Source organism: Anser cygnoides, chromosome 1, assembly GCF_040182565.1.
Source record: "Anser cygnoides isolate HZ-2024a breed goose chromosome 1, Taihu_goose_T2T_genome, whole genome shotgun sequence".
NCBI classification, from domain to species: domain Eukaryota; kingdom Metazoa; phylum Chordata; class Aves; order Anseriformes; family Anatidae; genus Anser; species Anser cygnoides.
In genome coordinates, this window is record NC_089873.1 from 154,271,556 (window position 1) to 154,297,940 (window position 26,385).

The 26,385-nt window shown below is 37.7% G+C and overlaps 1 protein-coding gene across 1 annotated transcript in view; it reads right to left on the reverse strand.

The window, feature by feature from the left end:
• Positions 1 to 26,385, reverse strand: part of ITGBL1 (integrin subunit beta like 1) — a 153,423-nt gene that overhangs the window by 8,721 nt on the left and 118,317 nt on the right. Inside the window, exons 8-9 of the mRNA XM_048072730.2 lie at positions 16,316 to 16,432; positions 3,240 to 3,386 (exon numbers count right to left, since the gene is read on the reverse strand). Of these exons, the coding sequence (XP_047928687.2) occupies positions 3,240 to 3,386; positions 16,316 to 16,432 (264 nt within the window). The remainder of the gene's footprint in view (positions 1 to 3,239; positions 3,387 to 16,315; positions 16,433 to 26,385) is intronic.

A 26,385-nucleotide genomic window follows, 5' to 3' on the forward strand; every position in this document is an offset into this window, starting at 1 on the left:
TAGTTAATAAGATCATTGTAAGAAACCTGAAATGATTCTGCATAATCAAACACTGATGCTGCTACTGATGGATGTTCACAATGTTTTAAAACTATTTTGAAGAAGATACAGCAAATTTAATGCCAAGTCAAGCAAGGAAGATCAGGCTTCACAATGTAAAATCTGTTAGGGAGAATGAATGTATCAAGTCTTTTCCCTGAACAGGGCGTGCTGCTCTGGGAGCCTCCTCAGTTTAATTAAAACGAGTCTAATGAGTTGTGGGGTGTTCCCTGGGATGCCGGCCAGATCCTCTTGGATGAGATTTGGCTCATTACTTAGCCTGCGTGTCCTGCACCATTACAGTAGCCATCTGCAGCCCTACATTTACTGCCAGGGAGGCAGCAGTATAGTGGGTGTTGCTGTTTTCCTTGGGAAGAGCTTTTACTACAGGTGGCACAGTCAGTAAGCCAAGATTCTGAAAACAGCCTAGGAATGTGGATGTCCAACTTTGCTTATATTTACAGAGTGTAATTTTCTGCAAGTGTGCAGCAGTTACCTGCTGAAAACCATGACTCCTTAGACAATTAAATCCAACACAGAAACTCAAGCTCCCGCAATCCATTATAGCACTTGCATACTTTGGCTAGGTTTCCAGCAAAGATGGAAATAACAAACTCTGCACTCTCATTAGTGCGCAGGTTCTAAATTCTCTGTTATTTGACCAGTAATGGTTAATTATTGCTTAATGCACTGAAACAGGAAGAACCATTTCTTATTTTTGGCCTCTAGACATTGCCAGTCACACTAGCTATGAACAACATTTTAAAGTATGGGCACTCATTAAGACATGTTTTCCAGACATATTTAAGCATCAAGAATAGATATACCTAAATAATAATAATAATAACAACAACAATAATAAATAGAGAGAAAAAAAAGTTTTGAGAAATTTGACTGTCTTCGCCTGTGATCCCCTTCCTGCTCAGAGAAGATGCATGAGGTAGCAGCCTCCTCCTCACGACTGAATCCCTATGGCTATGAAAGTGCTGCCCTCTTTAGCCTACCACAGCTGGGAAGTTGAAGTAGGTTTGGGATCCTACCCAAACAGAGGTAGCCTGGCGCTTCCTCCCTGAGAAAAGTGCCCAGTAACCCTTATTTAGGTGGACTAGATCAATCCTTCCATTCACTGAATGCCTCTCCTGTCCTTCACAGGTAACACAGGCACCATCAGTAAGGGAAACAGATTGCTCCCCAAGTTTGAAGCACCTAAGGAAAAAAAAATAATCAGTGCCTAACATTAGAGCTTGTCTAAGCACTGCAATTTGCCTCTTGCATGTTCATTGGCTACATACCTCTGGAAATTATCTTCCATAGATATTTCTCTGCCGGAGCAAGCACTTGCTTATGTCCAGATGTTTCCACAATAAAGCTGCTCTAGCATCTTGTTTGGCACAACTATATTGCATTGACTGTCCTGAGGGACACTTTCCATCACACTGGAAGCTTTGCTGTGCTGAGAGGCCAAAGAAACTTAAGAAAAAATCCCACCAGTGTTCATGAATATGGATTTAGGGCCAGGTTTGCAATTCCTGTGATTCAACAGTGCACTAAAACAGTAGAGAACCTGGGCCTTTACAGCCTCCTTTCTTGCAGCCAAGTTTAAAAGCACTGTTTGCATGCAGCTGTGGATAACAGAGCAATTTTCAGACTGCTCTAGCCTACATCAGTGACCAGATCCCAAACCACTCCCCAGGCAGCCTAGCAAACAGGGAAAAAAATCCTTGGTGTCTCTGCAAATTCCTACCAGATGATCTGCTCCCAAAGCCTCAAGTTTATTTTGTAGCCCTGATATATGTGCTGAAAGTTACTTGTTGACAGAGCAAAACCCACAGGCTGGAAAAAATAGCTCTAAGCCATCCTTACAAAAAGATGGCAGATAGATAATATAAATATTTTAAAATTCAAGATCATTTTTCATGTTTACATTTATTTAGAATCTGATATGGTGTATTTTATTGATTTGAAGCATGTTTGCTCACCTTCACGGTTTATACAAAGATTCAAAGGGAGACCAAGGCTATGAGGAGAAAAGTTAGCTTCTGCAGTAAAACGGAGTAACTCCAATTCTCCAGTAATTCAGTATTCTCTTTCATATATGCTTATTTAAAGATAGCCATATCTCCTGAAAGCATTAGAGAAACAGTGTAACTTCCTCATTTTCTATGGCTTTGCACCAACTGTAGGAAAACCAATTGAAATGGTGCATTGGGGGAAATTCTGACAAGTAATAAAACAGATGGAAGAAGGTCAGACTGAAAACCCCATATACATTTCCTTTGCATGGAAATAAAAGTCACCAGAAGGGACAACTGGAAATCTGCCTGATGTACAAGGGTCCTAGCTGTTTTTTCCAGCTAGCAGGTAAGATAATCTCTTCCCTATGCAATGGATATATGGGCAGAGGAAATGTCACATCTGTGTCCAGGTGCATTCTATCCTCCAACTAATCCCACCACCTATTTCCTGTCTCTTCTCTTTTAGACATATTATATAAAAAACAGATAGCTTGCACTATGGGGGAGCTAAAAAACCCTCTTTCCAGTAATGCAATTTCCAAGCCTGAAAGACTGCAAGGTAAAAACCTCAGAGAACAATTTCAGTTAATTATGAATATTTTCTAAATTTTATTTCTTCCTCTGGCATTTTCTTTTATAGCTGGACCGAAGCTGATGGAACCACCTGAATAAAAAGCAGTAAATGAGAGAGTTTGTGGGGCTCTGTCATGGGGGCTGACAATGTCTACCTTTCTTTTGCTGCTGTGCTGTGGGAGGGAGGTTAGCCATATCAAATGTTGCTGCTAAACACTCTCCCCAACTAACTGTTGCCTGAGATATTAGATTTGCCATCTTGTCCACTGCAGTGTTATCCTGTCCCTCTGACTGAATGGAGCACCAACATTTAGTTTATAATGTACAGCTGCTCGACACAGAGCGTCAGATAAACACGTGCAGGAAATTATCTGCTATTAACAAATTGCGTAGGAGACCAACACTGTTAAGCGTGCACGGCTGTGGTGGGCGTTGACAAAATGGATGTAAGTGCATTACAGAGCCGAATGTAACATCTTTTTAATAATAGGTGCCTTTTAAAGAAAGGGTTACTAAAAAACAGCCCACTGCCACACACATTAGTCTGCCACAATATGATCATTTTCTTCTGCCAGGGCACTGCCATGGGGTAGCTCAGCTGCAAGTTCTTACCCTTCCCCGAGCATAATACACCATCCTCTGACTCGCAGAGACTTCTGCTCTCCTCTTCTGTCATGTTGCACTTCCTTGAATGCTGGCACAACTTTCCAAACCACCCATTCTGGCAAATGCATCGGCCGCAGGAGCAGATGCCATGGCCTGTAATGACACCAAGGTAGGTTATGAGCAAAACAAGCAGAAAACAGTGACATGCTGAATAGCATAAGTATGGCTCACCACCTCCAGATCTTTTCCCATTTCTTTCCTTCATGCTGAAAGTCTTCCCTCATCCTGAAAGCTAAGCGTCAACTCACCACAGCCTACTGAAGACAGACACAATCCCTTCCCTCCCATGTCTTTTATTCTGCAGCCCCATGCTCAAGTCTCACCTGCATATCCCATAGTATCACCTGAAGAAGCAGACCCCAGCTCAGGACTGACTGAAATGCAGAACACGGCAGAGCAGGCAAGGATGCTAAAAGGTGCAATCTCCTCCAGCAGCCCATCACTGCTGGTCAACTACTGCAGTGCATGGAGCAGCTGATGTGCAGAGTCTGGACTCAGCATACTCTGCAATGACTATAGATTAACTCATGCAGAAATCTGATAGAGGATGTAGATCATTCCACCAGGCTCTCGTGCAGTTTCTAAAACTGGCTATGCCTAAACCCAGGGACCCGACAAATAGTTGCTCTTACCACCCTAACAAAATCCTGTTTCTCTTCTGCATCTCTTCTACACATACCCCTACCTCAGCTCAGAAGTTTAAAAAGTTTGCCACTTTCACTCCTACAATGAAATACTGAGGAAGAAGCAGGGAGGAGGAAGAGACCAGAGCATCCTCCAGAGTATCCTTCAAATTGTATGACACCAAGGAAGGCCTCTGAAGAAGAAGTAGGAGACAGCTACTAGGTGGGCACAGACAGACTTCAATTCCCAAATTGAGACAAGAAGCCTGAATGAGAGGGAAGGTGGACAAGCAGAAGAAAAATATAGTAGAAAGGACAGCTATCAAATGATGATTAATAACAAGCGGGGAATGAGGGTGAAATGAAAGGACAAAAAGGAAAGAGGGACTAGAAAACAAAACATAGAAGTGTCCATAAGTGGACAGAAATAGCCTGTGAAATCATAGTGGAAGAAGTGGTAATGGCAAGTGAGGGAAAGGCCAAAGAAACCCTAGAACATTGTTCAAATACAGAGTCTAGATGGTAAAATTGATTTTAGGGGGAAAAAAAAAAAAAAAAGAAAGAAAAAAAAGATTTTTTGAGTTATTTGTTTAAAAGACAAAAAGAAAAAGGAAAATATGTCAAATAGTAAACTGAGGTGAAAAGCTAGAAGAAGGAAACAGTGCCAGCAAATGCAGACAGTACAGAAATGTAAAATGGGAAAAAGAAGTAAGAAAAGTCTCCCAGCCAGCATTTCACTTTTCAACACGGATTTGTATTTCTCTGGAAAAATAAAATAAAATAAATCCTTAGCTGTTCAGTTTACTGGGCTTAAAAGAAGCAAATTACATATACCATCGACTTTTGTCCTATCCCACCAGTTATGTAGGGCAATGGGAGTGGAAATGAAGGAACTAAGATAATCTGGGAGCTGGGAAGAAAGGAAAAAGCAAAAAGCAATAGGAGTATCTGGCAAAGCACTGAGCTGTAGGATGCAAACCAGCAATTTTACTTTTCTCATTTGTGTTCTTCCAGTGAGGCAACACTGCAACTTGACTTTGTAAACCAGGAGGCAGTACTGACAGCAGCCCAAAGGAGAGACAAATCTTGTAGCTGCAGCAAGTGGAATTCCTTAAGACTTTACTGATAGCCAAATATGTCACTAATTTAAACTAGAAAAATACTGGAAGCTCCAAAATCTTGGAGCTGTTCATATTTACAGCCATATAAATGTTCATTTTTATAGCCCAGATTATGTATTGATTGCTCCTTATTTCTTAGGTCTGCTTACCTACACAAATTTAAATGCTTGGTAACAATGAAATATAGTTTTATTATGAGAGTGTTCTAGCCCACTTTTGCAACTGACATTCAGGAATTAAAAATTTACATATATGCATTTAACATAAATCAAATATTATACATTGATAGCTATTAATAATAGACACTTGATGCTACTTTAGCTTCTGTGTTGGATTGGGAAGCAACAGCTATACCACAAACCAAAACACAAGAGGAAGAAAACAAGCAGACATACTTTCCCGTATGTTGCTTCCAGGTAGATGGCATACAATGGTCTACAAAAACTTACTATGGGATACGCTGCTGTCAGAGCATTTTATCTGCCTTGTTAATTCTTTTCTTAGCAACATACAGATTAGATTTAAGAATACATCAGCTACTGAAGAGCAAAATGCTCTACTTGATTTAGGTGTTGGAAAATTATTTATGGAGATAGAAATACTTGTACTCATTTTAGCAAAGAATAGTAAGAAATCCATGCTGATTTAACCGAGGAAATAATTCTGCATCATTCTTCTTGTACAGTCATTATGATTTAAAGCATGCACAGAATGATCATGTCTGTAAAGCCTTCATGCAAGTCAAATAAAAAGGTAACAAATAATCCATTAATTTGCAGAAAATAAAGGATAAAGCTTAGAATTTCCCACATAACATTTTTACATGCTTTTTTTTTTTTTTTTTTTTCGCTTTGACCATTCCTCCCCTCCCTTCTATTCTAGAGCCAGCTGGAACTGGCTGTGCACAACATGGGGCAGCTCCTCATCTCACAGAGACCACCTCTGCAATCACAACCCCCCCCCCCCCCCCCCCCCGAAAAACTTTGCCACTTACACCCAGTACAACCATATAAATCCCCAAAGCATAAAGAACTCTTTTGTCTTGAGGAGTCTAATTTACCCAAATAATATTTACTATATGATGAGGTGAGATGAGATGTGAGACATGAGACAATGCTGGAATTATCGGGACAGGAGTCATCAAAGACTTATCTACACCTCTCTCAATTAGATTTTCTCTCTACAATACATTCAGATGTCTTCTCCTACTTATTTGCAAATCTTTCAAGACATCGTGTTTCCATTTCTGGTGGAAGAAGAAACCATAGGGCAATAGTTTTCACTGTTATGACACTCCCCCTGCTGCAAGCTTCCCCCCTGCACTGCTAGGTCCATTGCTGCCCATGTCCAAAGGCACCGAGGCCAGCTTTAGTTTGTCCTGGCTGCATGACCTACATCCTCACACCAAAATTTGGTGTGAGACCTAATGGACAGAGACCATGGGTGCCGGTGGATGTCAGAGTGGTACATTTGCAGCCAGGAGACCCAGGCTGAGCCATCAGTGCTACAGTGGAGTAGAGGTTGGTAGCAGCTCCCCAGGAATGTGGGGTCTCTGTGGAAGCTGTGGCAGCTGGCTTGTCCCCTCCTGGTTGATGCCAGCTTGGGCAAATGCAACTCTTTGGGGGCCCAATCCACCTTGGTGGTGAGCATGCAAGTGCTTAGCCCAATGCTTGTTAATTCCTCATTGTCTTCCACGTATGCTAGCCTGTGAGTAACTGCTTTATTTGGTTCAGTTGTGTATATCCTACTTGGAGACAGTCTTTGCATTTGTCTGAAGATGGCTGAACAACCAAAAAGAAGGACCAAAACATCATAACCACTGCTTTCAGTGGAATGCAATATTCAAATTATTTTGAAAGTGTCCCAGTTTCACTCCAATGAATCTCAGACTCTCAAAATTATGAACAACAGCAACAAAAAGCATGTAAGGTCCTTTTAGATCTGAAGAAAATTCCCTTCATGGAGGAGTTTAAAATTCAAGAATACAGCAATCACAGAAAAAGCAAAGGGGAAAAGGAAAATCTCTAATTGAATATGTAAAGTTCAGCCCAATTGAACTGGCTAACGTGATGAAATACTGATTTAACTGTTCAGATCAAACAGATTTACTGGAAAGTGTTGGCCTATCATCAATTCAGACTTAACATAAAACACTTAAAATCACAAACAAGTTGCATACTGCAATGGCTCTGAGATGATAAATCTTCATTCATAAAAATCAGTGTTAATGAACATTTAAATATGTAATATGAATGTTTTAAACATTAATCTTCAGTAGAAAAAATAAGACATAGTGGGGCAAAGGAGAGAAAAAGATCATATTAAAGAAGCTGTCATTTTGTTTAGAATTATCAATCAATCCAATAACCACAAGATTTAAATGTGAAAGATGAATGCAGCAACAAAAAAAGCTTAGACAGATTACTAGCAGAGGTAATTGGTAACCCCGATTGACCCAAATCAACTTAGACACTAGAATGAGTTATTTCTTACCATGCTTAGAAAGAAAACTGTGTGGCTGTGGGGAACTTCAGTTCCAGAGAACACATGCAGCCAACTCCAAATGTTGTCAGACTCTACTAACTCTATTAGTTAGGAATGAGAAGTCTGTACAGCCAAAGAAAGAATGACGAAATAGATATCAATGAATATAAATAAAAAATTTGGTTCTGAATAAAACTGACATAATAAAAAACAAAGAGATGCCAGAAAAATTAGTAACCGGATGAATAACAGGTCTAAAAAGTGTTTTAGGAACATGAAAAATCTCAGCGTAGTGCAAAATCCCCAATTTAGAATGAAACAGTAAATGAAACAAATATTTCTCTATATATTTAAATATAAGCAGGATTTATTTTTTATTACCCAAGAATAGTAAAGTATTTTCCATTATATTATTAACATAAAAGAATATTAAAAATAATCTGTTGGGAGAAGTATTTCTAACCTGCCTGCATATACTAAAAGAGTTGATTAAAAAAAAAAGTACTTGATCACTTTTATTTTTATTGAATCTTGGAATGCCAGGAGAATGCCAGGAGATTGGAACAGCTGTGACAACTACAGGCAGAGAAACCTAACAAAAATCTGAAACAAAATACTGATTGTCTATTATATTTTCATAATAGTTTGCTTAGTGTTGTCCAAGTCTAGTAAAGGTGGACTGTAGCTCCAGCTTGAGGAATGCAATAGACAGGTAACTCAAGAGAAACTTCCAGTGGAACACTACGGTGAAAAGATCTAATGCAATCCCCACATGCATGTAAGAGGAGAGAACTGAGTAGGAACAGTAGTAGAAACATTTAGAGCACTGATGCAATGGAAACTCACTGTGATAATCCATATTTCAAGAGATTTTGAAAAACTTGGAAAAGACCCAAAAAAGTTCCAAAGAAAGAATTCAAAGGGCAGAGAAAATGGCTTGTTGAAAGATCTTCAAAGATCTGTATCTGTAGCCTAGTGGGAGAAAAAAAAAAAAAAAAAGTCTAAGAAATGTTACAGCAGGATCTGCCTTCTTGGAATTCTTGAACTACCACAGAAAGACAAAGCAAGAACCAGAGAGAAAAGCTAGTACTGACAAATTCATCTCAGAAATAAAACAGCATTTATACAAGGATGACCATTACTGGAACTAACTTACTAGCAACGTTGGCATAGGCTGCTCATCTCTTAGTCTCCAGAGCATGGCTGTATGCCCTTCTCAGGGACAGGCTGCACAAAGTACACAGACTTCAATATAGGCGAAACCTGCGTATAGCGTAATGGCTGTTTGTAGTCTAACGGCTATTTATATTCTAATATATGAAGTTCAACACACAAGCCCCTTTTTGGCCTTTATGAATTAGTATCTATTAGTCAACTTAAATACTGGTGCATTAGCAATTTCTTTATTGTTCATTTTAACAGAAATATTCAATTAGAAACCTTATTCCAATCCTAAATCATGTTTTATGCTGTCTTAAAAGCTGAACAAACTAAATTCTCTATGCATCTATGCGAAGTTTCACCTACACCTACACAAATGTCTGTATGACCAGGACAGAAATCTGTAGTACATTTAAAAGAAAAAATGTGAAATACTGAGCTAAGTAACACCAACTGAGTTTAATACAGAATACACCATGCACATTAATACATGTTCTGGTTACCTTTTGAATATATTTGTTGTTGTCTCTGGATGTGCCTCAGAGCTAGGATAACGCAGTTAAGAGCAAGGACATAGGCTTTGAATCACTGACTCTCTACTTAGCGTTATCCTATGGTCATTTTTACTTTTTTTTTTTTTTCAGCATCAGTTTTACCCTCTAATCATGTGTTTGAAATTTTTTTCCTCAAGAGAATCAACTGCATTCATTTTCAGTAATAAACATCAGAAATATCTCTACTAAATAGCATAAAAATTCTGAATTTGTAACAATGACTGACTTCAGATTTCTCAATCAAGAGAACTTAGTCCCTTCTCTGAAGAGTTTACAATAGAAAAGATGGGGAAGAAAAAAAAAATGTTATTTGAACGCAACAGGAACCACAGAGAAATTATGAGTTCAGTTCAGATGCCCAGCACCATTTGACATAGCCTAAAACATCAAGGATTTCATCATGGCAACTATACAGGTCTCCCTGTGTCCTTGTAGAGCCACACTGGGGTCAGGTAGGATAGCTTTGGGCATTGGAAATCATACACAGTACCTATGTTTGGTCAACTGAAGGCTTTCAACAACCCCCTATAGTCTGTGAAATTCATGGTAGAGTCAGGAGTTGAATTCTTATTTCTGAACTTTCAGACCAGCCAGTTTCAAAAGCTGTCTGTGGTGGGAAGATAGGCTGGTATCATTTTTTCTTTCCTATATGGTGTTCCTAAGCATTTTAGCTATATTATGTCCTATATACTTCTGTTACTGTGAAGCAGTATTACTGCAAGAAATGAGGAAATTGTCTAACAGCAACTGCACCATAATATTAAAAGTTAGCTTTGCTTAATGAAGCATATCATTAATCATAGCTTCCTCATTTTAATGGTTATGGTCTTACTGGTCTCATAAGAACATGCCATCTGAAAATGTCATGTTTCTGCCTCACTGCACAGATGAGAGAATAAATGTCATTCATGATTTCTGCAGTATGGACCTAGAAACCTTCATTAATTAACCATTTTTGGAGCATATCTTTACCATATAATAATGCATAGTTATATTCCAAAAAAGGAAGTCAGCATGTCCTGTGAATCAAACTACTTAGCCTGGCTGGATAGTAATGAAAAACTTATATTCAAAGGAGAATAGCAATTAGGGGCAATACTAGCCTTTTGAGAGGCAGTTCCTGCATTGCAAGTCCTGGTAATGATTATGTGATCCTAGAATCCTTCACTAATTTTAAGAACGTGATGTGTCTGTGTCTGTTGCAAAAGTATAAAACAGAAGGCTGGCAATTGTGGCTGTAGAAATTGCAGGTGTTCCCTTGTTCTTTGCTAATACATACACTACTATTTGAAATTTTAAGACTGGTGTAAATGAAGTATGAATGGAAATGTTTAGGTAACCACCAGAAGAAACACCAGAATGAGATTAAAAACATGACCCCCATTGACAGCCAACAGCACGTTCATAGCAGAAAAACTGACAAATGCATTTTGTCAAGACCACAAGGCCTTTACTCTAGTAAGAGCATGTCATGATGACTCGATGTGAACAGAAGACTGCTCAACAACAAAGGACGTCAAAGCAGCACATTATATATGTCATTCCTTTCCTTTTGAGCCCAACAGGAACAATATTATCCTAAGAATGTCAAGACAACAAGCACCAGACCTGCATAAATCTTAGGGAGGTAAAAGAAAGCAAAATCCTCAGTCAAGAGAATGGGTTCTAAAGGATATAAAAGACATGTCTAAAGACCAGCAGCTTGTTGACAGTCAAGAAGAAAAGACCTAGTAAGGACTTGATGGCAGGTGGCTCTTATTCGTCTTCTGTATCACACACAAGTGATCCTGGCCAAACATTTAAATCCAGATATTTTGGTGCCTGCAAGTATGTGAGCATGTGAGTGTGAGTGAATTAAAACAATGAATGTGTCTGCGTGGTGAAAATCAATTTACTTGGGGATTTTTAAAATATATATATGTATAAATTCTCCTCCGATAAAGCCTTATGTAGAGTTTTGCTTCACTGATTTCCTAATCTTAGAGGAGAAAGAGATGTGAAAGCAGACCTGAGTGAAGTGCTATTTATTACCTCAGCATTTTCTCCAAAGCACAGAGCAGCTCCTCCACTTTTACAAGGCTCCAAACTACAACCAGAATCCCTAACTTATGAGCCTAAATACATTGGTAAAAACAAACAAACAAAGAAGATAGCTGTATTTACTCTTTGATGTGACAGGATGTGACATGCCAGTTATTCCATTACCTAACTGTATTCTCTACAATGTTACCATTATATTTTGATGTGCAGTGGACAAAACAAATAGTTAAGAAATCATCAAAGTTAATTTGCTTACTTGAAAACATACATATTAGACTTCCCAAGGTATTCTATTGCCACCAGTCAAAGATTTCACTTACCAGGGTGATGAGAGGTTTAGTTGTTTCTTAGTATGAATGACAGTACAAACTTCCACGACTAAATATGAAAAGGTCTCATCAAAGCTGATTACATAATTGGTGGCCCAGTATATAAGACACAGACTGAACTAGTGACACAAAACAGTATGGCAGCATCCCTAGAGCTATGTAAAGGTCCTGCTATGAGTTATAAGCTTCAATCTTTGCTAAACACCCCAGTAAAGCTTGTGTGGAGCTTCAACCAATTTTTTTTTTCTTGTTTTCATCATAGGATTATTAAGCAGCATAATCCTGTACCTACTGGTAGCATGTGGAGGACCCAGAAGGGCTTCTGTGTGATTCCTTCAATAGATGATGCTTTGTTATGACAAGAACTCACAGCAAGGCCAATAACGATCCAAAGAGCAAATCAAAATGAATGGAGTTCAGAGCTTTATCAGATCAATTTCAAATTGATCTTTACTGTTGTCCTGAATTCTTACTGCCTGCCTGCCCTCAGTCCTGAAAGTGAGCAGAACACGTAGAGCAACTGTCAGCTCAATGAGGTGGAGCAGCCAGCAGTGATATCACTGAAAAACATTACTGGACACAGTAGGGGAACAAATGACTCTTGTAAGCTCAGGACACATCTGCAGCTTGTATCACAGCCATAACCTCAGAGGAGTGAGAAAAGTATCTCTCACCAGGACACAGGATATGCAAAGATTAAGCCTTGTGTATATCAGTGACACAGCTGTACCGAGAAAGAACTCGTGCTGGAATACCTGTGATTCTCCAGTCATGTATGTGCCGCTGTTGGCACCAAAAGCATTTAATTTGCGCATGAAAGTATCAGAAACTGCGTAAAGTCAAAGAAAATATGATGTAAAATATTTCTGAGGATCAGCAGCGCAATACATAAGGGCAAATCTTACATCATTGAAAGAAACTGAACTCCAGGGAACAGGTCCTTAGGTAGGTAGAACATACCAATCTCAAAAAAGCTGCATGAGACACCTGCTCCAGACATAGAATATTAAGTCTCTCCAGAGGCATGGACAAAAGAAGGGGAATATGTATGTTTTATCAGAGTGCTGTGGAATCTGTGCTGAGTCCTCTTGAAACTTCTGTCTTTGTGGAGAAGCAATGTCTCTATTCCTGGTACTGCAGTGATGGGCAGCTGAATTTTTAAGTGAATGACTCACTACAGTCATGCAGAAACATGGTAATAAGGTCTCACTCAGTTGTACCCTAATTTATCATATCCTTCGCCTCATGTCTTTCTACCATCACATAGACAGCTGGTCTGGAAAGCAAGCTATTAATCAATCTCTGCTGGTCAGAGGAGGCCAGTAACAATTCTTATCCAAATGATTTAGGTTGTCATTCACATTTCTCGTTTCAGCATGCATTTTATTTCAAAACACTGGTACTCTTTCTGTGTACTTACAGGCACTCAATGCTCACTGTCAGACTCTGCACAATCAGAGTCCAGCTTCTAATTCTCTGCAGCCAGAGTTACTATCCAGGCCTTATGGCCTGACAGTAATTGCCTAGGTAGTGATAGTGGTAGAAAAATAATAATGTAAAGAGGAGAAGGAAAGAGGAAGGAATAAGCAGTTCAGCAAGAGATTTAAGAGGTTCAGGCTGAGATGGAAGATTGGCAAATACAAAAGGAAGAGAGAGAGATGTGTGTACCATTAACACAAAATTAGTGGGAGTTCTTTAAATAGATAAATTGCAAAATGGGAAAGAACACAAGGCTAAAGTTGGTAGAATCTCCTAAAAGTGAGGAGATGAGAAATACCATATATCTAAGGAAGCATTCAAAATGTTTTCGGAAGTGATAGTCAAGCAAAATATCTGATAATTCCTAAAGGGCAGGGCTGAAGCTCTTGGTCACATCAGACACTGTGAGGAGCTGAAGAGGATAACAATGAAAGGCATTCCTACATCTCATCAGAAACTGAGGGAAGAGAAATTTCAGTGAAAAGACGGAATGGAAGCTGAAATTACAGAAAATGAATAAGGAGTAAAAAGCTCATCTTATGAATCCGAAGGGGAGGGATTTCAATTCTTTAACAGTGAGATGAAGAGAAATCTGCAATCAATGGGGACTCTCTGAAGATAATGTATATGTAGACATTCCTATACTTACACCTAAATAGGTGCTCCCTCAAGTGCTAGAAGTTTAAGGAAGTGGAAAGGCAACAGATTATTGGGGTAGAGGGGTGGCTTCTTGGGCAGGTGGATCAGAAGCACAGATGGACACAGGATGATGAAAGAAAATAAGGGCTCTGGATCTGCCAGTAATTAAAAAAAAGGAGAAAGGAAGAAAAGAGGAAAAAAAAAAAAAAAAGAGGAGGGAAAGTAAATGAAGAACACACACTACTGAGCTCCAGCAACCAGGAGAATGAAAATTGCTATATGGAAGGGAACTGTGTAATTAGTAAGACATTTATGTTTGTTAATTTGAATCTTGGCACACTTCACATGGAAAAGCCAGACAAGCACAAAGAAATACTTGTGTGGCCTGAGAACAGAAACAGAGAAAGATGGGAAAACATTCTTTGCTGAAAAAAAACGAGAGCAGATATAATCATACATAATTATGATATAGGAACATGCTTCAAGGAGTAAATTAGAATCAAATGTAGAATAATCTAAAAACAAATTTATATTTTAAAATACAATAGAAAGACAAGGAATTAAAACATCAGGAATATGAAAAAAATAATCTGCCAGTTATTTATCACTGCAATCCCAACAGACCTACCACAAAAATCCAACAATTTTTAGAGGGCAGCATTAGCAGCGGCATGGCTTCTAATTGGGAAGACTAAAACTCTAGAGACCAGCTGCACCTCATTTTGTTCAGTCAGCTACAGGTAAGAAAAAATTCTCTGGTCTCTCTTGAGGCATTTCAGAGGTCACCTCCAATCTTGGTGGATTTAATCATAACCTTGTGTTGTGCTTACTTCTCTCCCTTTACTTACAAAAGAGCACGGGACAATAGGATTCCTGATATGGTGCTTATTCTATGTTTTTTCGGGGGGAAAGAATAAGGAATAAACTCAGCTCCCTAGAAAAGCAAAATCACAGGCTTGACCTTCTGAAGTCCTGTCAACGCAGGCTGTGCACTGCAATTTCAAGCAGGACACAGTCACTTGAGTTGTGTTTTCCCATATAACTCCTTTTCAACTGCAGATTATCATTACTAATTAAACTATCAGCTTGAATAAAAGTGGAGGAGTTGAGCTTAAGACTACATTTGATTTGTAATTTCATGAGCTAGTTTTCCTTTCTATTCATTGTTTCAAAATTAGGAAAATAAATTTTAAGTGTATTATTTTGTAAATGAATTAATTAATTTTTGTCATTGCCACTGGACAACGCTGTTTAGACTAAAGTAGAGACTTTATTCAGGTAATAGTGTGAATTAGAGTGTCTCCTACACAGTAAAAAATGGACACTAGCTCAAGTGTTGAGCTGATTATCATTTCAATGTGAGGTCCTGTAGCCAACAATAAAAGTTAAAATGTGCCCTTGCTAATAAGGAACAATGGAATTTTTGTCTCTAATTTCCAAAATGCGCTATTTAATTAGAAGTATTAACACTGAAGCATTGTTATTGAATAATGTAAAATACGAATGACATAAATGGAACGGATTTTTTTAATCATGGAAGATGATGAATTTTGGTTTCCAGCTACTTAACCTATAACCAATATGACCCAGCTTTTCAGTGTTTTTGTCTGCTTTTATGTCCTTTGAACAAAATTAAATTTCAAATTATTCTTTTTCTACACATTCATATTATTGAATTACATTGAATGTTATAAACTATTATTACTGCTGGTTAGAGACTTTAACAAGAATTTTTCCATTCTGCTTGGCAGAGACCTTGAAGAAAAATTCCCTGTAGTCAGAATTTATATGTACACAAGGATTATGAAGCAATATGATTTTTTCTTACATAGAAATAAGAAATATAATAAAATGTGTCAGGATTCATACTGACTACTTTGTTAATATTATGAATATTTCAAAAAGAAAGCCAATAAAATATAGAAAGATAGAATTTAGGACAAATACAACTCATTTGTTTTTAAATACTATATGGTAGGTATGCGTTTACATATCTAAAAATAACTTGAAATATTGCTTAATACCGACATTCATTACTGAAAAATCAACAAGTGAGGTTTTTACTGTTAACACTAAAAAAAAAATCTGCATATACATGTACAGTGGCAGTGTATCTCAAGCGTTTAGATTCTTCTGTAATACATTCTCCTTTTAAAGAAAATAGAAATATCACTGTTACTGAATATGAAATATTCAAATGTATTGCTGGTCATTATCAAGTTTAATACAACATTCTCAATAAATCAACTATACTAAGTGCGAAAGAAAAATTACCTAATTTTTCAAGTTTCCATTTAAGCATCTTTATTCTTCTTTAAAGAACACTGATGGAAGCTGACATGTACTACAGCACTTACATATATGTTTTTAGGTGTATCTAGTCTACTTCACTCTTAGGGCTTCTGAAGTTTTTAAATAAATACTAACATTCAATATACACAGGGCTTGTTTCTTACAAAAATCTATAATCTATTATAACTGATCAGTGATGTCAATAACTTATAGTGCCATTATGTTATGAAATCAAGGGAAAAATAAAGTTATAAACTGCCAAGATTTATATTAATTATATTATATTGAGTGAATGCATACCCCCACAGACTTCACCATCTGCACTTTCACACTGCCGATCATCACATTCGCAGTTTTTACCATGAACTCTGTTGTCTCCTGGAGGGAAACAAGTGCATTGGCCACATTCACATTTCCCTGTAATAACAAACAAATGTTTATGAGTCACAACTGCAATGAAACAACTGAAATAAGACAACAAACTTATTCTATAGTCTACCCTCCCGAAGACAAACTACAAGTCACTCTGTATTAATTATAAGTATCCACATAAGCCCTAAAACAAAACAAACAAAAAAAGCCAAACCACTCTCCCTCCTCCATGGCAACCAGAAGCAAAGTATATCCCTGTCACATCCCGATGGAAACAGCAACAATAAGCAGTCATTGACATTGTATCTGTTTCATATCTTAACTTTGCATAACAGAGCTATGCCACATGTTTAACTGCATAATTAACCTCTGTAATTGATCTAAAATATTTAGCACAAACCTCAGAAACTCCTAATGAATTTGATTAGAATTAAATCACTTATGCACAGGACTCAGATGCAGTCTACTTTATTCATGTAGAATCATAACTCTTTAAATACTCTCTCAGGCATTTGGAAAAGAAAAAAAAAAAAACAACTATGATTTTTCTTTTCCAGACCTGATGAAATAGAAGTAGAAGCACAACCTCTGTCATAGTCCTCCCTTCCATCAACCTGATCAACCTGTTCACAGGAGAAATCCACAGAGCTTAAAGGGGGAACAGATTCAGCAAGACCCACAGATTTTCTTCTCTGAAGCTCTCAGAGCAGTCAGAGTTAAATGGTTAAATATAAAAATAAATATATAAATAAAATTAAGGACAGTCTTAAATTACACAAATACAAGGAAGACTCAAGTCAAGGTAATGTTGTTTTTTTTCTTTCCTAACTTCTAAGTTTGACTGCATATCTGTAAATTCTTTTAACGTGATGCTACTGTAAGAATGCACAAAATATGACACAAGCCAGGGACCAAAATAGCAAAATTGATAGGCTTGAGAAGAGATAACACATGCAAAAAAAGGACCACCAGAGACATGCATTGGGTACTTTTCTCTGGAAAGGCTTTTTCTCTGGAACTAATCATAGCATCAATGTGACTCAGCTCAGGTCTGGGATACTATTGACTGCAGAACCCAAAGATACAGTAGGAGCAAGTATTGCTCCCAAGCAAAAAGCCTTCTAAGCACAGCCTTTCATTATGCACCCAAACAGTTTGACACGTGTATTATTATTTTTTTTTTTTGGATTTGCTGTAATATTTTGCACAATGAGAAAGGACTGTTAAGGGGAACCGTAATGGGGCTTTTCTAACTGTAGGCTTTGTGACAATAAAACCTTTTAGGTCAAGATACCACCAGATCATTGTTACTCCATATTTTGTCAGCTTGTAAATTAACTTTGTTACAATTCTTTTTCAACAAAATCGGTCTAATTAAACTGGAGTTGGATGGATCGTATCAATTCTGGACAAAATTTCCAGTTTATTTTATAGCTGCCTTGCTCTTCATCTTTCCAAGCATTAATGTTCATTGCATTTTCAAGCTGAAATTGTATGTGCCAGGATGCAGTCTAGAAAGATGCTTTATGATTATCTAAAGTGCTGTAATCTTTTTTTTTTTTAAAAAAAAAAAGACATGCTGATTGAATTAATAGCCAATGCTTCATGATACCTTTATAATAAACATTACTCTAAAACGACATTGCATTGGCAATTGTTTGAAGATACTAGTTCCAGAAAGAAACATTATAGGAAGTTCATAAGTTCACCTACCATATCATGAAATACACTGGTATTTGGTAATCATGTCAACATTTAAAACAGAATTGTATAAAGAATGATTGATATTATTTGCATGCATTCCCTAAGCTATAATTATTTGCTAAGAAAAGCTTAACTGTAACTGGTACAAAATGGCTCCTTAATACTTAAATATATACAGAAACTTTTAATGTGTCCAACTTGTCGCTGTTTGGGGATCTCAGTCTCTTTCTATACATCCATCTTAGACATCTTGGCTTCTACAAAATGTTACACCACCAAGTGTCCCAAAGAATAGTCAGCCGCCCCTAGGCAGATAGGTACCTGATGAACAGGACCCATCTGTTGTGAAGACTATAAAAATAAACAAAAGAACCGTCTTGAACAGTGGCATCCTGGCCAGCTAATGGTACAAGGAGGATGCCTGAAGGACAATAAAATCAGTTTAAGCAAGTTGTTTTGAAGAGAGGAGTCAGCAGAGATGGAAAATCCTCCAGAGGGATGAGCAAAGGAAGGTTCTGTAATGAGGCTCCTGCATGTTCTGTAATTAAGCATTACCTTTCGTAATATGTAATTTAATAAGAGAGAATGACTTGAGAGACCAGTGTTTGGGCACTTGCACTGGAATGGGATCAGGTTCCTCTCAGTCCCTGCTGCAATTAATATTTATTTGTTTTTGTTCATGTGCAACAGTTTCACTGGGGAAAACCTGAGGAATATCCCCTCTCCAGGCAGATCGGGCACATTTTTGTCATGTATGAGATACAAGCTCAGTTTGCTTTTTCAAAATTGAAGGGGATTTACCTCCTCACTTCTCTCGTCTTAGCTAATGAATAAAACACCAACATCCAAACAGGCCAAGTTCCTTGTTGGTACTTGTGCCTCATATTTTCCTTTGGCTAGCTTCCCACAGAGTTTAGGGTATGATTTAGATCACCTGGCTGTGGATCTCAGCAGAGCTGGTTGTTTCTTGAAAATGGACAGAAACCTCAGTCAGCTAGTGCTCAGCTAGTGCTCTGGAAAAGAATATCCCCGAGCTATTTCTCCGCTCTGAAATACTCATAGATACAGTCATAGCAGCTTAGTACACTGCTCAAAGTGGTACTCAAATTATTTCTTCACCATTCCTTTTCCAAATATGACAAAGCCAGCACGAGGAACGTGAGATGGGAATTTAGTTGTGGCAATAAATAACTGCAACTTCGTACTGACTTAAAAAGCATGTTTTCCTCCAAAAGTACTGAGATTTTGGTTAGATCATGTAAGGTGGGCACACTCTGGAGGTAATTCAACAGAGGATTTAAATCCATTTTGCTTCTGAACAACTAACTAAATGAGAGGCAGCAAATGTAAAATTCAAAGGCTGAGTTTATCGCCATATAGATAAACACAAAAAATTAATATCATTCTGTAACAATAAACTTCAGGTTTCTTCCCTGGGAAAAGCAGAAGATGTTTGAAGAAAGAGTTTGCTTCAGCCATACTACTACCTTGTCAAATGTGTCTGCTACTGAAATAACAGAAGCCACACCTTATTCTGCAACCTTATTCTCTTAGTTATTGTGTTAAAATACTTACCATACAAATTCAGTCGTTCAAAAGTAATTTGAAGCTCACATTATACTGAAGAGGGATCAGCACTTCACTAAACATACCCTTTCTTTGTCTGGAATAATAGGTTTACCATAGCAACCTGATTATAGAGGGAAAGCTACTGCCAAACACATCCTAAATTCTCTTTAAATTCCAGGGCATACAGAAACAATTAAACACGAGGGCTATAATATTCATCACCTTTTCAACTGTCTGAGAGAGAGCTACACTTTATGAGTAAAGAGAAACAAATTCACCTCAGACATTTAATAGCAACTGGCTTCCTCTCCTCACTAAACAGGGACAGTAAATTTCCTCGTCTGATGACTTCAGATGAAGGTAGCTTTATGATGGATGTTGTATTAGCTATTAGTATTGAAAAGCTTAACCTACTTTTTGCAATGCAATTTTCTAAAAATGGAATAATTATACAAGACATTTTTTGTCTACATTCTTAACATTTCTTCGCACTCTTTTCTGCCACTGATGTCAATAGGAGTCTTAATTTATTACTGATAATTGTTATTACTTGAAGACCGAAAAAAAGACCAGCTTAGGGCTTTTTGTTGCTGTTGTTTATAAAGGAAATTTAAATGCCACAACTCATTAAAACCCATAAGTGTGTTAGGTAGCTGACTCTAGAATTTTAAAAATCTGGGCCTTGAGCATTTAGCTTTTGATTTTATTCATCATTTACTATAGTAGTTTTTCATTTCTTTTGTCCAACATTTATGAAAGCTTAGCTAAAGTAAACAGTGCCTTAGACATACATTAAATCTGCTGCCATGCAAATTGCTGTGACACTAGCTGCTTGCATTCAAACCAATTTCCAGCTTCCTATATGGACTGACTGAAAGTCTCTTTCATACAGGTAATTTTCATTTTAAAGCACTGTCCTAGAAGTATATAACTTGCATAATAAAACATTTTTACTCTGTTATTGCCGCAAAAACATCAGGAAGAAACAGCAATAGCTTTCAATGTAAAAATAAACACAGAATATAATAAAATGTACTTCATTGTCTTTTCCCGTCTATAACTCTAAAACATAAATGATTCTTCTATGCACAGTACTGATTGTTTATCTTCTAAATGAAAACAAATAAAGTTGTTGTTGTTGTTGTTGTTGTTGTTGTTGTTTTTGTTTTTTGTTTTCTCTTATGTGTAAGGAATACAGTACCAAACTGCTGCACTAACCTTCAGCCCAAGCTGAGATTGTGCTGAAAGCAAACCAGGTTCATCAGCACCTAGGAAGGATGGTGTTTCACACCAGTGATGAACAGAAGGCAGTGTGCCTTCAGGAAGGACTTTTCTGCCCCATGGCTGTCCCAGGTTTAACATCTGAAAACACTACCTAACAGAAAATGCAATTTATTTGATATCAGGCAATTTTGAGCAATGAGCATATTCGGTAAAGCTGCTTTGTCTTTTTATCATCAGAACCCATTTCATGCTGGACAGGATCAGTTGATCCAAAATAATGTTGAGAAATGGCAAATCAGATAAAGGGGGGTTGTCAAGATTTGCACAGAAGATCACAAAGTTTCAGGGGACATGCTGGGTGGGGGGAAGCAGATATGACTTAAGGAAGTATATAGATAGAATATAGCAGCTTCAGTTAAGGAAAAGGAAAAATCACTGACTGGCAGAGTCAAAAGACTGCCAAAGAGAATAAATGGCACAGAAAATGAGTACAAAAAATGCAACACTTGCCAAAAATAGTGTGGACAATCTCATCATACCCTGCTCGGTCTGAAGCATTAAGAGCAAGTGTAATCCAGTTGAGTTTAATCAATGTGGAGAAATGCATAAACTCAAACAGAAAACAGTGGACAAACAGTTTATTTAGCATCTCCCATTCCCGAAGTAGTCTGCAATGGCTTCCCACACCTAGAATGGCTTTTCATTAAAAAAAAAAAAAATAACTGTTCATATAAAAATAAGGTACTGCCTATAAAAAATATCAGTGCCTTATAGTTTTCTTCACATTGCTGGGGAATATTAATGCTTTCTCTTACTCTAAACAATAGAAATGACTTGAGGAACTGTTAGTTTATTACTAATTTAGTTCAGTTCTGATATAGATGGTTGACATATAGTCAATTGACACAGAATATGCAGAGATTTGAGGAGGGCTTAATATTTCATTATAAAGAGTAATTAGGACAATACATGTAAGGATCCCCAGCTTTTAAAATGTTGGTAATTCTTGGACCTAAAGGATGGTTTCTGAGGTGCCAGATAAAGGACACATTTGGAAGCATTTTTAATACATGCAAAAGTATCCTTACAACCTCTTTAAACATGTGAATATTGGCCTGATCTCACACAAAGAATGAAAACCTTGGGATTAGTTTCTTGCAAGGATTTTGGGCAAGGAGGAGCAATATTCTACTAGAAATATTTGAACCTGAAATTCTCTAGTTATATTGGAAAAAATAAAAGTTTTCCTCTTCTAAAAAAGCTTTATGAACTTACATCAGTACAGTTCTGTCTCAAATGCTCCAACATGCCTGATGATTTCTGATAGAATAGCTAGATGGGCTGGTGCTATCTCTTCGGCAAAATTCAACATCCACATTAAAAATGCAATTCTCCTGCTGGACTTGAACACTCCTTTCTGCACTGAAAGGCTATTTTACCTTCTCAGAGAAATGAAGAACATCAGAGCCCTAAATGTGGCTTGTTCTCAGTAGAGTGCTGAGCTGTAGCTGCAGAGTGAGGGAGGTGCCCGGTGCTGTTCACCATGACATACCAACCGCTATCACAGGTAGCAATGTTGGTGCATTCATGGTGAACACCACAGAGAGGAACAGACGTGTGTAGGAGATGCATTACTAGTGTGGTGTCTTAGCTCTGCCAAGTCCTGCACCTCATGAGTCTTCACACAAAAGATAGAAAGCCCAGGAGACGAAATCCTGCACAACAACCTCCTTGCATTTGAAACATCAGATGAGACTAATGATTCTTTAGTACTGGAACACAAGCTACAAGTATCAGGAAGGATTGCTTTTCACAGTGTGCACAGAATCGCTCTATTAGGGTGCTAGAGACCTTGGGAGGGTGCTTTTATTTTTTATTTTTTTGGAGGTCTGGTGAGAATTGATTTTTCCTCACAATGTTGAAGCAGCACAAGCACTTTGTTCTGCAGTATATTGTATATTGTGAATTATCAAAATGTACATTTAATTTCTTATATACGAGAAAAAGTGTGCTGCAACTATTACAAGAACCACTTGTTCAGATTTGGGTTGGGAACTAACTCTTTCTAAATCAATACACAGAAAAACAAACATATGCCTTAAGTCTACTCATAAAAAGAGATTATTTGCAGCATGACTGACCCAAGACCTGAACTAAAGATATAAAAGCTCCAGAGAAGAGCTTAGCTGAGTCATGCAGACATAAAATGAAATGAAAATTGCTTTAATAAATCTCAAGTCAAGTTTCCAGACTTCAGATCTGTGAACTACTTTTTGTGTCAAGAATTCTCTACACTGAAGCGAACTCGTAGGAGCATGCTCTGAGATTTTTATTAAATAGCACCAACCAGTTGCTAAAACATTTAAGTGGGTTAAATATCCGTATTTTCCTTAGTCTAAACAGCCAGCTGTCAACTGCAAAAACTGCATTAGGTATTACATTCAGCACTATTCACAAGTCTATAGTAACGACAGTCAACCTACTACATCACATAGCTATAACACACAGCTAGAAGATTTGTATCTATAGCTGATGAGTTCTTGTTCTAGGTTGCATTATATCACCTTAGGCCTGTATGTGACTTCCAAGGCCAGGATACTTTCACTTAATGCTGACATTGATATCCCTGTTTTTCTTTTAGTGTTCGTATCATGCTTGGAAAACCCACTCCAAATCTGAGTTGAGTGCTCAGTGACACTGGGCCATCCAATTCTATGTGAAACACCATAGTCCATTGCGTAAGGGCAGGTTGTAAGGTATCACAATGCATATACTATGCTGGGAGTGTCATAGTGGCTCTAGGGACTTTGCTGTGTACAGTTTACTGTGCACAAGTTACCAAAAATCCCTTGTCTCCTTCTCACCTACATTCATTTTCCTGCAATGGCTATTGGTATCAGGACTTGGCCGAAGAAAAACCTCAAAAATTCACAAATTAAGAAACTGTATTGTTAAAGCTGTCTCAGACTTACCACTATTGCATGTATGTGTTAAGAATTTGTTCACTAGTACAATGTACCAAATTGTCCCTCTTATATTACAATGTGTTGTGTTGTTCTTTGTTTTTTTATAAGACAGAAAATGTTTTCTTTTTTTAATCTGCTTTAAATTGAGTTATTTTATTATGTGAAACTGTTTTTAAAATTATCTGACAATTAGTTTTTCCCTAAGGAAGAAAAAAACAACAACACAGAAAATAAATATCCCTAAGATAAATACCCTGAGGAAATAAAAGATAACAAGTATTTTATCCCAAACAACAAAAAATCTCAGGGCAGTTTCTGAAACTGAATATCCAGGGCTGTAAAAGCAAGCGTTATGCAACAGCAATTGCAAATGGCTGAGGCTTGCCCCCTGCTTTAGTACAGGCAGCATGTATGACTGGAAGCCTAATTGCACAGTTGGCATATGGCATCTGAAGTAAATGCACTTCCTTTGTGGCAGCCTAATAGTGAAATACTTCTTTAGACAAATCCAGTCAGCAGCAGCACTTTACAGATTTAGCATCAGATAGTCTTTTACAGCTCTAGCTGATCATCTCTACTGATTTGTTTCTTCTCTTCCATGTTGCTTTGCTCATTTTTTTTTTTTTCCTTCCTCCTCCCTCTCTTAAACATTTGGGTAAGAAGCACTGCTGTGCTGCTAGTTTCCTTTTCAGATTGTTAACTTGTTGACATCTGCTATCATCATCAAGCCGGCATGTCTCCTCCATCTGCCTCCTCTCAGTAGCAGTGCTTTGAGGACACCCTTCTTGAAGGCTGCTATTGTTTCTGCACAGCCAACAGGGGATTTCTAGAGGAGTTCCAGGAGAGGAGTCATCCACAACGCTCAGGCCCGCTTTGCAAGAGCAGTATCTTAGCCGAAGGAACGCCTCGCTTCTCCCGGTGCCACCTTCCTCGGGTCTTCCGCTGGGGGCACGCCCTTGACAATTCGCTCACTATATTAAGGGGACAAGTAGGACTATGATGGCAATTACTTCTGTGTTCGAAAGAAATGTGATAGTCAATGTCACCACACAGCAGAGAGATGTGTGAAGAAGACAAGAAAGAAGGTGGCAAAGCACTTTCTAAAGAAATATGTTGTTAAGGCAAAGAACAGTGGAAATGGAAGAGGAGGAGGAATTAGTTGGAGGGGGAAAAAAAAAAAAAAAAAAAAAAAAAAAAGACCTGACAGCATGGCAAATGGCACTCCGAAGATGTAAAAACTAGAATTCAGCAAACTGTAACCTGATTTTTTCTTCACTTCCTTCCCCCCATTCTTCTCTCACCCCAGTAAAACAAGTTTCTTTCTTCCATCAACCTTTCTTTTCTCCTTTTCACTCTATTTCTCTTTCTACTTTTTCCAGTTGACCATTCCCCCCTTTAAAATGCTTCACTGATGGGTACCATGGATTTTCTACTTCTACAAATCACCTTGGCTTTCAGATCACCCTGTGTTACCTTCTCTAGCTTTCACTGAGCTGTCTTTTCATCTCTTAATTCTTTCCCTCCAAAAAGCTTTCAATAACTCAAACTAACAGGAAAAACTACTGTAAAGAGATGCCAATAAATCAAGTAAAGAATACACGGCATCCCACTAAAACTAACATCTTCTCCATAGAACATGAAATATTGTATTTGATTTAAAGGACCGGACTTGAAAATACTTTTCCTTCACCTTGACAACTATCAGGAAAAAATAGGGCTCATTTGCTTCTCAGCCTGATATTTTCCATAAGCTGCTATGAAATATTTTCTAGCAAACCCCAAACTTAACGAAGAGCCACAATGCAACAGCAAAAGATATATGAAACATAAGGACATTGTTCAAGAAGCTGTGATGACTTTTGAGCCATTTGCAGCTGTAGACATTTGACTGCCTTATCATCCAGGGGATTGACTGCTTACCGCTCTTTTACATGATCTGCCATGTAATGAGTCATAGCACTAATTCCACAGAGATATTTAATTTGCAGATTAATTTACTAGAAAATGTCAACTGCTTTGTGGAAGTTTAATCACCAAAATGTTAACCTTGTTCACTTCCCGCTGATGCCTGTTGTTTATTAGGTAGTAAATTTCAAGATATTTTAGGGTTGTAATACAAGCCTATCTATTATAATGTTTAAACTCCTAGACACGCTGTTCTTTGAAGCTTTAGCCAAGATTAAAGAGCTGTATAATCACAAAACAACAATATGAAAAGATTCAACTGCATAGCAACCATCAATATTATTTGCAGATAACAGACTGCTAAATTCAGAAACCATGGCAACAAATGACATCACACTGTATCTACCTTATTGATTAGCTTTCACCTCAACACTTTTTCTAGAAATGAAAGACATTACCTAGCAACTGCATCATCTTCCAAGTTGTTCCAAGTTAAAATGCTCTTACCAATCACTTACAAGCAAATTTTCCCCTTTTGTTGCCAACTGGCCAGATTGTGCACTAGCCTCTTTCTACAAGGCTTTCTATTTAATCTGCTGTAAAGACAGTGCCTTATGGCTCCTAAAAGCT